This window comes from Aethalodelphis obliquidens, unplaced genomic scaffold (genome assembly GCF_003676395.1).
Source record: "Aethalodelphis obliquidens isolate GAN/ISIS:26980383/991018 unplaced genomic scaffold, ASM367639v1 scaffold40, whole genome shotgun sequence".
NCBI classification, from domain to species: Eukaryota; Metazoa; Chordata; class Mammalia; order Artiodactyla; family Delphinidae; genus Aethalodelphis; species Aethalodelphis obliquidens.
Window position 1 is genome coordinate 8,491,176 of NW_020837984.1, and position 12,152 is coordinate 8,503,327.

The 12,152-nt window shown below is 60.3% G+C and overlaps 1 protein-coding gene across 2 annotated transcripts; it reads left to right on the plus strand.

The window, feature by feature from the left end:
- Window positions 1-1,622: 1,622 nt before the first annotated feature.
- Window positions 1,623-10,318, plus strand: OTX1 (orthodenticle homeobox 1). 2 transcript variants are annotated; one of them, XM_027131806.1, is made up of 5 exons: window positions 1,623-2,664; window positions 3,777-3,845; window positions 5,401-5,607; window positions 6,586-6,737; window positions 8,024-10,318. In XM_027131806.1, exons 3-5 carry the CDS (start codon window positions 5,511-5,513, stop codon window positions 8,840-8,842), a joined length of 1,068 nt encoding a protein of 355 aa, XP_026987607.1. In that variant the 5' UTR covers window positions 1,623-2,664; window positions 3,777-3,845; window positions 5,401-5,510; the 3' UTR covers window positions 8,843-10,318. The 2 variants fall into 2 exon arrangements, with proteins under 2 accessions (XP_026987607.1, XP_026987606.1); XM_027131805.1 differs by lacking the exon at window positions 1,623-2,664 and adding an exon at window positions 3,262-3,413.
- Window positions 10,319-12,152: the final 1,834 nt, after the last annotated feature.

Sequence of the window (12,152 nt, forward strand, 5' to 3'; positions counted from 1 at the left end):
GGCTTGGGTGACCGGCGTCACCCACTCCATTTACGCAGGATTCGGATTCTGGGAACCTTCCCTCTCGCGGAGCCTCGCAGAGAGGCGGCTCCCCCAAGCCGCTCGCGACCTGCCAAGTGACAATCCTTCGCTAGCCCCAGATTTGTTGCCCGTCTCCCTGCCCCTCCTGCCTCAGTCCCGAGCCTCGCGGGGTTTCCATTGGGCTGCTCTGTGGCGCCCGCACGCCCCGCAGCGGCGGCGGAGCGCGGCCCCCGGGGACCATCGGGGTCAGGCCCGCGGCGAGGGCGCCGCATCCCGATTTCGTCGCGTGGTGCCCAGAGGCTGCCTCCCGGGCGCAGGCGCGAGGCCGGCAATCCGAAAGCCCGCGCGGCGGCAAAAGAAGCTGTGGGCCCGGGGGTCGCCGAGGAGGAGGAGGAGGAGGAGGAGGAGGAGTGTTGGCAGCGCGCTGGCTTGGGCACAGCCCGCGGGCCAGTGCAGAACTTCCGCCCCTGGCCAGGATCCCAGGGCCCCGGAGCCAAACCCCTCCCCCTGTCCCAAGTGTCCTCCAGAGTCTGGCCCGGCTCGAGGTCACCTGGATGCTAAAGCCAGGGCCCAGCTCCCACGCCCCCTCCCCGGCCCGGGGCCCTCGAGCTGAGTCCACAGGCCCTCCCCGGGCGAGGCCCCCTCTTCCCCTCCCCGAGCTGCGGCCGTTGCTGGAACGGTCGAGGCTTCTGGCCCAGCGTCTCCCACCTGGATATTTGCCTAGCGACGGCCGCCTCAGTCCTTTACGCCACATACAAGAAACTTTCATCTCAGTCTCCCCCGTCTCCACTCTCCTCCCTCTCCCCTCTTCTCTCTTTTTCTTCTCTTAATCCCGGGGTTTTATGGGTTGAGCATTAAAAAAATTCGCCTGCAATTTGGGATTAGATAAATACTCTCATTAGGGGGGAAAAAATCGTGCTACTTGATACCTCCCAACTTCCCCGAGACCGCGGCAGCATCTGGAACCGAGAGCGCCCGGCTCCCGCTTGGCGGGCCCTGGGGACCGCCTGAGCACATTCCAGCGCGCACTGCCGCCCCACCTCGCCGCGCCGGACCTCGGCCCAGCGCCGCAGCTGCAGGCCAAACGGGGCCGGGAGGAGGCGGGAGTGCGAGAGTTTGCGGGACTGGGACAGGGCACGCACCCAGGCCTGGGAGGGCTAACCCAGGCACACAGCGCACAGGCCCCGGCCGGGGTAGCGCCGGGCTACGGACGCAGTGCCGCCGAAGCTCACCCCAGGGCGCCGGCATACTCTTCCCCCTCACACTAGTGCGCTCCAGCCCGCGCCTTTCCCCAGAACCGAAAGCGGGGGTGTATTTCGTTTTTTTCCTTAAATCTCTGCACATTTCGGGGACTCGGAGTCCTGGGCCTCGCGGACTATTCCCTGCGGGGGCCTGCGCGAGCCAAAGGTGTGTCCCCGCTCGGGTCAGCGCTGCGCTCTGCGCAGTTTCTTTTCCTGTTAAGTCTTTTTCTTGTTCATGTTTTTACTTTTCTCCCGTTCTTTTATTGTTTTCTCTCTCTCTTTCTCTCCCTTTTGTGAATGGGCCGCGGTGTCTTTGTTCTGGAGAGAAGCGCCCGTGTCGCCGACTTTTGTGAACCAGAGAAGGATCTTGTAAAACCTTTTCTCCTTCATACTTCCCCACTCCCACCCCTCCTCTTTTGCCCCTTTGATTAGATGTTCCCTCATCGTCAAAAAAAAAATGTAATTTCGTTAGCCTGGCGGCCACTTTCTTTGAACATTAGCTCGCTTTCAGCTCCAACTTCAATTAGAAGGAGTTGATTTTGAGAGATCAACAAAAGGACCGACCAAAGCCTTATTAAAGGTCCTAAGAAGATCTCCCGGGTTCTTTGAGAAGCAGTTAAGGAAACAGTGTGCCCTCCATCATATTCTGTTACCGTATTTTATTCGGACTCCAAAGGAAAGTGTCGCTTGGGGGAGGGGGAAGCACTTTGAAGAGCGGCGGCCGCGGCCCCTTTTCACTCAGCGGGCTCCCCCTTCCTTCTCCTCCACCTCCTCGCCCCGCGCCTGGTCCGCTCTCGGTGCCCGACCTTGCGGCCCCGCAGCGCCCGCGCTCCCCACCGCGAAGCGCCCGGTGGCTCCTTGACTCGCCCTCACACTTACTCCTGTTCAAACTTTTCACTCCGCCTGTTGAGGTGGAGGGGAGGGGGGATTAGGAAGAAGCGGTAGGAATTCCTCGAAAGGGAGTAAAGTGCCTAATATTCTGGAGGAGGTGCCATTTAAAAGAATTGCCTTACTCAGTGTTGGGGCGAAAACACTTTTCTTTTTGCGCTTTGACAAGTCCATCCAGGTAGACGTGTTTGAGAAGTTTGTTCGATTGGGAAATGGGCTTCGCCAGTACGAACGATCCGGGGAGATCGCTTCAAGGAGGCTCCTGCGGCATGTGGGAAAGAAATTGAGGGCAGGGGTCTGTGGCCACGTTTTCCACCAAATTGTCCCTTGTAAAAGGAGAACGGGAAGGAGACAGTGTGAAAGAGAAAGTTTCCTATCCAAACCTTTCGATTCAGAAGTAGAGTGTGTGTGTAAGGGAGAGGGGACTCTGCGCTCCAACATTTCAAAAGAAGCGTTTAGGATTTGCAAACACCTTTCGTGGGGACTGGGAACACCAGGAGACGCCGAAGAGCAGGTAAGTGGCCGTGCCTCCCCTGCGGGTGCTGCTCGCAGGCGCGGGAGTCCTGAGGCGCCGAGGCGGGATCTGCGCACTGGGAGCTGCTCCCGCGCTCGGCAAAGTAGCCTGTGCCAGCACGAGCCGCCCGCGGCGTCCCTCTGCGGATGGTGGCGCGGTGGATGAAGACACTGGGGCCCGCGGCGCCGGGAGAGGGGCCGGGGGCCCGCTCCCCGCCAGCCCGCGGCTCCCGGGTCCTCGCGCCCACCGGGCCGCCGAGCTGGGTGGCGCGCGGGAGAGCGAGAACCGGTTCTCCAGCACCTCGCCTCCTTCTGCCACTCCCTCCAGGGCGCCAAAAGGGCGAGAGAAGGGCGGGGAGCCCCGAGGCGGCCTCGGGACCGGCGTCCCCCTCCACGGCCTGGGCTCCCGCGCTGCGCTCGTCTGCCTCGCGTCGCTCTGCGCCGCGTTTGCCGCCAGTCGAGCCCCGGAGTTAGCGCGCGACCGGGGCGGGGCGGGCGGGCGGGCGGTGAGGGCGGGGTGCAGGGGGCGGGGGAGGGCGGGGGCGCGCGGAGGTAACCCCCGGCTCGTGCTGCCATTGCCCGGCTCCCTGTCACTCAGCCCGCGCGGGGCCAGGGATTGGCAGCCTAGCCCGGTTACGCACTCACCTCGCGTTCACATACCCGGGGAGGGCATTAGAAAGGTGATCAATCTTCATCAGGCTACATTTCCAATCACCTAAACAACCCGGCCAGACAAGCCACTCCGACAAGGTAAATCGCTTGATTTATTTAGTTTCCGAAGTGCCTCTGCGGGGCTTCCCCAGCCCCCACCGCCTCCACGCTGCACGGAGTGCCACGGCAACCTCGAGCCACCTCCCAGCTCTGCCCCTCTCACCCCCACCCTCCTCCTTGCGGCCCCTCGGCGCGGTCCTGGGCGAGGCAGTGTCTCGGGAGCGTGTAGGGCTTTGCAAACAAAGTGTGTGTATGAAATAAAGTGAAACCTGGAGGGACACGCACAAAGCCACTGGAAAGAAAGAGAAAGGGAGGAGGGAAGTTGGGGAAAGAAAGAAACCCGGGGGTCCTAGACCAACCGCCCAACCCGGCGGGTAATTCCTGTGCTGCTCTGTTTTGCAGGTTGGCTGCCCGGAAGGTCCGTGTGAGGGTGCGAGGTAGATGGTGAGCGGCCCCGGCAGCTGAGGGCAGGTAAGGAGAAAGCCGGGAGCCGCCCGGGACTCTGGGAATGCGTCGGTTGTTCTTGCCTCCCCGTCCTCAAACGGGTCCCCGCTTCCCAGGTCCCCGGCACGTGGGCGGGGCTGGGAGGCGACCTGGCTCCCCTCTTGCTGCGCTGAGGACCCCGGAGCTCTGCTGCGGCCCCGCGCCCCTCCCCCGCCTCCTCCGAAGTAACCGAGCTGAAGTGCTAAGTTTGAAGAAAGTCTGAAAACTCACGCAGCAGCCTAGATGAGTCGCCGCGGCTGATTCCCATTCTCCTTCGGCCCCAGAGCCCAGGCTCTTTCCCTTCTGTCGCCTTCCCTGCAAACTAGGTTCTCCCGGCCCAGGTCCCATGGGGACGGGAGCGGGAGGCTTCTTTAGCTCTAACTTCTTTCTTTCCCTAAACTCTCTAGCCCGGGTCCCAGGTCTGCTTTGAGTTCCTTGAAGCGGGGTAAAGCGACAGGTCCTCTGGGGTCTCAGTCCCACACCCCCAGCGCCACTTCCTGACCCCTGATTGTAGCGCCTCAGTTTGGGGGCAGCTGGGGAAGCCAGGCGTCGACCTTCCAGCCCGGGTCAGAGCGAGCTACGCCCCAGAGGCCTAGTTCTCTAGTCTCGATCGGGTCCTGCGGCCGCGGGTTCAGCTAGTAGGATAGGCGGGGAGCGCACCGGACCTGCTGCACTCAGGCCTCCCAAATCCGCCAGACACTTGGGGCGCTGGGCAGGTCACCTTTTAACCCCGGCCGGGACCCCATTGTCCGCAGCCAGGACCGGCTTGCGTTGACGAAAAACGGCCTGCGGCTGTGGCGAGGCGCCGGTGACCTCGGGCGGCGTCTTAGAACCGCCACCTGTACAGTGACCCTTTCTGGTCGCCTCTGCGGGACCTGGCCTTGAAACTGTGGTCGAGGTGTGGGTGGGATTCCGGGTAAGCAGTCTTTCAGCGGCTGGGCACAGAGAAGTCAACTGGAAGGGCGGCTGTAGGCTCTAGGGCCGGGACCCAGCCGAGGAGACTTTGGCAGGTCGCACTCTCCCAAGTGGGCAATGCGTCCTGGAGAGGCTCAGGTGCCGCTAGCCCTCCGCAGTGCCTCACCTGGGCTCTCCGGAGTCTACCTGTGCGTCCCACTTTCAAAGACGTTTGAAACAACGCCTCATGCTCTGGATCTCCTGCCGCCTGGGGGCCGAGCAAATGTTTTCTTGTGCGATCTGAGGCCCGTTCCCACCCGACCAGAATTTTGCCTAGTCTTAGCCGACTCTGCGGTTCAGGCTCTGACCTCCCAAGCTTGGCCCTGATTTTAACCTCTCCTCACTCCTAGTGTCGCCCTATGAGTGTCTGGCCCATTCCAAGCCCGAAAAGAGGAGATCATGATCCAACTATTTTACTTTTCAAAGAAGCTGTGGTCTTTGGGCTAAGGCCTTATAGAGCCGAGTTGACCGCCCTGTACAGTTCCATAACCGGCGTCCCCTCCCCATCCTGTGACTCCTTGCCTCGGACAAGACCAGGAAGCCGTGATGGCTGGGAGTGACGGTTTCCGTGTGTCTCGTGTCTCCATAGGCCGGGCCCCCAGACGCAACAGAGCTTGAAGGACTGCGCAGTGGGAGCCCCGCACTGCGCCCGGCCCCGGCCCCCTGGATCCTTCGGGGCGCCTCCACCCAGCTGTTAGCATGATGTCTTACCTCAAACAACCCCCATACGGCATGAACGGGCTGGGCCTAGCCGGGCCGGCTATGGACCTCCTACACCCCTCCGTGGGCTATCCGGGTGAGCACCGGCCCCCGCCCCCGGCCCCTGCAAATCTTGGGGATCCCCAGCCTCCCGGGTTTAAGCACAAACTTTGTCGTGGATCGGCCCAGGGAACCGGTTGCCTAGTCTGCTTACGGTGCAGGACACGCTGCAGGCTCGCAGGGCAGAATCGCGGGTCGGTGAGGATGGCCGGGGCGGCGAAAATGTGAGACGTGAGCCCTCCTTGCCTGGCCACACGGGCACCTTGTCTCCCGTTGTGCTCCCACTGCCAGCACAGGGCGCATTTACCCACGGATTCGATTTCTCATGGGTGGTGTGTGTGCGTGCGTGTGTGTGTGTGTGTGTGTGTGAGAGAGAGAGAGAGAGAGAGAGAGAGAGAGAGAAAGGATCTATGCCTTTCACCCCAACATTGAATGAGGAATATGGACACTTGCTAGGCTCTGAGAGGAAGGGCCGAGCTTGCCTTATGCAAAGCGACTGGCTGAGCTGAGGAGGGGGGATTCTCCCTCCCTAATTAAACTGTCCTCTAGACGGGTGGCCTGCACCAACTTTTGCACTGTTGATGTGGACAACTTGAGCAGAATCCTGGCTGTCTTTTCTAGGTTCCACTTCTTCACCCCCATTTTTTCCCTCGGAAAGTGTTTTCCAGGACGTGTTTCTGCACACCCCTTCCCCACCTTCCAGCCAGGGAGAGTGTTGGGAGGGGGGCAGTGAAGGAAGAAAGATTGTATAACTTCTCTTCCTTTCTTAACCTCTGAGAGGCAGGGAAGGGGGCAGTCCTGGAGTACCGGAGACACTGGCTCCCAGTCGCTCACACATGCAGTTTCTCCCACCTGTGGCTGTCAGGCTCGGCCTCTCTGGGGAGTTGTTTTTGCTCGGAGCTCGGCTTTCTTTTGCAACGGCCTGGTTCAGAGCCTGCCTGGGGCCGGTCCGCGTCCTCTAGCGCGAGTCCGCGTGGCCACCACTGACCCGACGCGCCCCCGCGTTTCCCCTCAGCCACCCCGCGGAAGCAGCGACGGGAGCGCACCACCTTTACGCGCTCTCAGCTGGACGTGCTCGAGGCACTCTTCGCCAAGACTCGCTACCCTGACATCTTCATGCGCGAGGAGGTGGCGCTGAAGATCAACCTGCCAGAGTCCAGAGTCCAGGTGCGCGCGCTCGCGGGACTTCAGGGTCGGGGGTGGGGTGCTGGGGCTGGTTGGAGAGGGCCTGGGAATGGGGGTCTGGTGTCGGGGCGGGCTTACAGGCTGGGTAGCCCCTCTCAGACTCCCCCTAGCGCTGGGCCGGGCCTGGCAGAGGGGCCAAAATTAGAGGAGCTAGCTTAGAGCCCTGGATTCCGCCATTGGCCCCGGGGCGCCTTTGCTATCCAAAGTGCATTTTAGGATTGCCGGAGGACAAGCGAGGCTCCCGAAGGTAACGTGCCCTGAGAGCCCGACACTTGCCCCTGCCTCTTTGGCCGCCCCAGGACTTGGCAGTTTCCTTCCGGGTCCTGAATTCTTCCTCCGCCCTTGCCTTGTATCCCGGGGATCCTGGAAATAGAAGAGTGGGGCTTGGCCAGAGCCTGGTGCCCTGTCTGGGAGTGCGCCCCACGGGTGGCGCCAGTTTGATTAGACATTTCCTTTGCCCGGAGAGGATGCCGAACGCAAAACCTGGCTACCAGCTTTGCTGTTTCTGTTTTTGCGATGAAAGGGACCCGAAAATACTGTTCGGATTATAACTCAGAACTCTCCTCAAAGGCCTTTTATCTTGCCTTTTTCCCCCCAGAGGCTCGAGAGAACAGGAATGCCATGTCTTGTACCGGGGCCTTCCAGGAGGACTGAGAACTTTATGACTGTCCTATTTGGTTCCCCACTTGGAGCCAAGAAGTCCAACGAAATTCTGCCCAGGCTTCCTTCCCTAGTCCCCCGAGTACTGCCTCTGTTCAGCCTCCTGGCCTTGCTCCTGCTCCCATCCAAATTCTCGCCCTGCCCAGCACCTGACCTGCAGGGGCGGAGGGGCTCCGGCCTCAAACTCGGGGACTGTCCCCCACTCCGCGGCCTGCTCTGTGCCTCTCCGCAGTTTACTGAGCTCTATTCATAGAAGACAGGGCCTCCAAACATACATAGGTCTGTTGGGAAGCAGCCAACAGCATCAGTTTAGAGATGGCTGAACTTCTGGCTGGACAGACACAAATGTTCCGCCCTCCGGCAGAGTTGCGCTGGGGGTGGGGGGGAGTGCACATCCCTACTTTGCCAGAGGAGGGTCTTTGAGCCGAAGGATGGGGGAGGGTGGAGGAGCAGGGAATGCAAGGTCTGGCCGGGTCGGAGATAGGGAGGGGAGGAGGCGTCGATAGGAGAGGGATGCGGATCCTAGGCCGGGTGTTGGTCCAAGGGGCGGGGGAGTGGCAAGTTCTACTCTCCCCCTGACACACTCTCCCCCACCCGGCCCGCTGCAGGTCTGGTTCAAGAATCGCCGTGCCAAATGCCGCCAGCAGCAGCAGAGCGGGAGCGGGACCAAGAGCCGCCCAGCCAAGAAGAAGTCCTCCCCGGTGCGGGAGAGCTCGGGCTCCGAAAGCAGCGGCCAGTTCACGCCGCCTGCTGTGTCCAGTTCCGCCTCGTCCTCCAGCTCCGCATCGAGCGCTTCGGCCAACCCGGCGGCTGCAGCGGCTGCAGGCCTGGGCGGGAACCCGGCGGTGGCAGTCCCGTCGTCGTTGAGTACGCCGGCTGCCTCGTCCATCTGGAGTCCGGCTTCCATCTCGCCCGGCTCAGCGCCCGCTTCCGTGTCGGTGCCCGAGCCTTTGGCCGCGCCTAGCAACGCATCGTGTATGCAGCGCTCGGTAGCCGCAGGCGCCGCCTCTGCCGCAGCCTCCTATCCCATGTCCTACGGCCAGGGCGGCAGCTACGGCCAGGGCTACCCCGCGCCCTCCTCTTCCTACTTTGGCGGCGTGGACTGCAGCTCATATCTAGCGCCCATGCACTCGCACCACCACCCGCACCAGCTCAGCCCTATGGCACCCTCCTCCATGGCTAGCCACCATCACCACCATCCCCACGCGCACCACCCGTTGAGCCAGTCCTCAGGCCACCACCACCACCATCACCACCACCATCACCAGGGCTACGGCGGCTCGGGGCTCGCCTTCAACTCTGCCGACTGCTTGGATTACAAGGAGCCTGGCGCCGCCGCCGCTTCCTCCGCTTGGAAACTCAACTTCAACTCGCCTGACTGTCTGGACTATAAGGACCAAGCCTCATGGAGGTTTCAGGTCTTGTGAGCCCAGGAGTGGGAGGAAGAGAAGAAGAAACGCAACTACCTGCGCCCTCCGTGGTCCCCGTCCAGTTGTTGCTGCTGCTGCTGCTGCACTGCCCGCCTTTGCCTCGGCTTTTCCAGACCTGAAATTTCATGCTCCCAAAAGATGCCCATTGCTGCACTGCCGCCCTCATCTTTGTGCCACTTGCTTGGGGGATGTGCAAACCCTGCCCACCCCTTGGAAGAGGGGACCGGTGCTTCGGCTTGGCCCACAAGTTCTATATGAGAGAGCTGTGTGCTCCCCTCCTCAACCCCTAACGAACTCCTAAGTCACCATCTTCTAGTCTTTCTGGACAGTTATTATGCGCTTGCAGCCTTCGGAGGCTCTTCGCTCTGACTTGCTGTTTGAGCCCTACACTTTAATTTATTCTTTCTGGACACTGGAGTCACTAACTGGCATGTGTCTGCCTGTTGGAGTGCACCCATACTCTACTCCAAATCAAAACAACCACTAAGCGTTTCTCGCGTGCAGACTGCCGCCCCTTCAGCTGCCCTAAGCCCCGCTCCCCGCCTGCAGACCAGAGCTTCCCGGCGTTTCCTCCTCCCCAGCCGGATGCGCTGGGACGAGGCCCGGAGGGAGGAGCGCACCCATAGCCTCTCGCGCACAGCCCCGCCCTGCGTAGAACTGGCTCAGTCTTCCGCTTCGGCGGGAATGCTGTATATAGTCAGGTCCGTTCCAGGGACCACTTAAACTTTTTAGTTGCTGTTGGTTGAACTGAGCATATCTCGTCTTAGAGTCCAAGAAATAGAACTTTAAGATATATACAGCATATATATATACACATATATATATAACAAAAGCAAAAAATATTTTCCCTCTGTCCCCTTTCCTCTCTTCCTCAAACGATGGCGCTTTTACTTTTTCAGTTGTTGCAAAGCTTCCCTGCCCTCTCACACCTTCTCCCTCTGTGTATTTATTAAAGAGAATCGTTTGGTTTCAGGAAGCTGCGCGCGGAGGATCGGGAGGGTCTGGGAGTGTGAAGGCAAGAGCCAAGTCAGGGTACAGGGGAGGGGGCTAGTCTGGGCCGGGGCGCAGGACTGAGCCCTTCACCAGGTCTAAGCACAGGGTCGCAGTTCCAGTTAAGAGATCAAAACCAAAAGAAAACAAAAAATAAAAAAAAATACAGCATTATGGAAAAACAAACAAACCCAGGCCCCAAACCCCGGTTCCAATTCCTCTGTCGGCTTCTCTCTCTTTAAACAACCCTGTTTTGTCTAGTGAGTTTTTAGTGCACCTTCATTCTCCGAAATCTGCGGAGGACCCACGCCTGTATATCAGTTTTGGCTTTGGCCTTTTCGTCCAGTAGGTGGGAAAGTAATTTGTAAATTTGATTTGTCCGATGTGAAGATCGCAAATTACTTGTTGAAATGTAAGGCAGTCCCCTTCCGCCCCCTTTATCTACATTATTTCCCGAAAATAAATGCAAATTAATGAACGGCTTGTCAGTGTTGCTCTTCTGCTTCCAGCCCAGGTCCTGGTCTTGGGTGGGTGGAGGGGACTAAAAAGAGGAACCCCCCCGTGTTAATAACCCGCGTGTTAATAACCTGTGTGAAGCTGGAGGCCAAAAAAATGTTCTCCTAGGGAGGGTCCCCCCTCCCGGTCAGCCCGGCCTCTTCCCCCAGGCGTTTTGACCCCGTATCCCCTCTCGCCATCCAGGACAGAGACAGGTGTCAGGACTCAATTCCCGAAGCAATTCCTTTCTCTTCAGAGGCAGGAGCCTGGCACTGATTTCTTCACCCTAATTGCCTGCACCAGAAAGAAGAGGGGGAGGGGAAGAGGGTCGGGAGGCGGGAAAGGATAGGTCTGTAATGCTCTCAGAGCTGAGCCAAAAAGGAAAAGAAAACAAAACGACAAAAAACCGATCCGTGTCTTGCATGTTGGCAGCAGACGACCTTCCTTTCTGCTGAGCTGTCCCCGGTGGCTTCACGGAGGCCGGGGGAATCCGAGTCATCCCTTCCACGTGCTAAGATGTCCCTTTAAACCCTCAGACCCTGCCAGAAGTAGCCAAAATATCTTTGTTCGTATTGCTAAGTTTCTTTAAAACGCAAACACAAAATCTAGAAAAGTCGATAGGGACGCGTTTCACTTTGGCAGGGGAAGACGACTCCTGGCTCACACAAGGGGGTTCGGAAGGACGGTTCCACCTTCCCCTGAGGAAGACAGGGGTAGGGGTGGGGATGGGGTGAGATGATCCTCCAGAAGACCCAGAGTCCATACTCTGGTCTGAAACCTCCTGGGTGTAAGGCCCAGAAGCTGCTCAACTTGTCCACGGGCGGGAAGGAAATAAGGAAACAACGAAAAGTTTCCTGCGAAGTGACCGACACACCCTATTCTTTTCATTCCGTGTAAGACTTGAGAACACAACGTGAGGCCGGGTTTGGAGAATGACCCCCTCCTCCAGGGTCCCGCGCCGAGCTAGGTCTCAGTGCTGCAAGCCCCGACTGGAGGGAAGCCCTCTCGGCCGCGTTTTCCCTCCGGACTCAGTAGGCCCGTCTCGGACTCCGTAGGCCCGTCTCGGACTCCGTAGGCCCACGCCTTCCCACCCAACAAGCCCAATATCCCCGACTACTTAAAGGCCCGAGGAGGGCGCAGCCACTGCCCCTCCCAGCCTGGCCCCGCGGCGCTACCGGTGGAGGGCGACCCAGCGTGCCGGTTCGGTGTGCGCCGGGGCCCCTGGAATGCGGGGCCCACACGTGCCAGGGAGTCCCGGCCGGCGCAAAGAGGCTTCCACCTCGCGCGGCACAAGCCTGGGCACCGGGGCTTCAGGGCCTACCGGGCGCTCTCCTCAGCCGACCCTGCCTGGCCTTCCCCAGGGCCGCCCTGGTTCACGGAGCCGCCGCCACGGCCGCTCGAGGTTCTGGGCAGCCTCCCGCCACAGCTCCCTGAAGCGGGTTCTGTGCGGCCCAGCGGTTCTCTTGGCTACGCGGTGGAATGAAACCACGAGATTCGGCTCTGCACCCGCTCGGACAACCGTGTGCCCTCCGGAGCAAGGTACTCAACCCCCTGGGGCTCAATTACGTCGCATTTGTTATTTGGCCCAACTCTGTCGGGGTTGTTCCAGAACCTCACACTTTGGGCCGAGGCTGCGGGCACTTAGGTGAGACGCATCCCCGTGGCCTGGCCCCTCGGCGGCTTCCAGAAGCTTCGGTGCCCACGTACTCAGACAGACGGGGACCAGCGGCCGGGCGCACGGAGGCCCGGCGGGAGTTCCCGCCCGGGGGACTAGGCCTCGAGAAGAGGCACGTGCTTCTTCCAGGGCCTCCCAGCCTGTGCT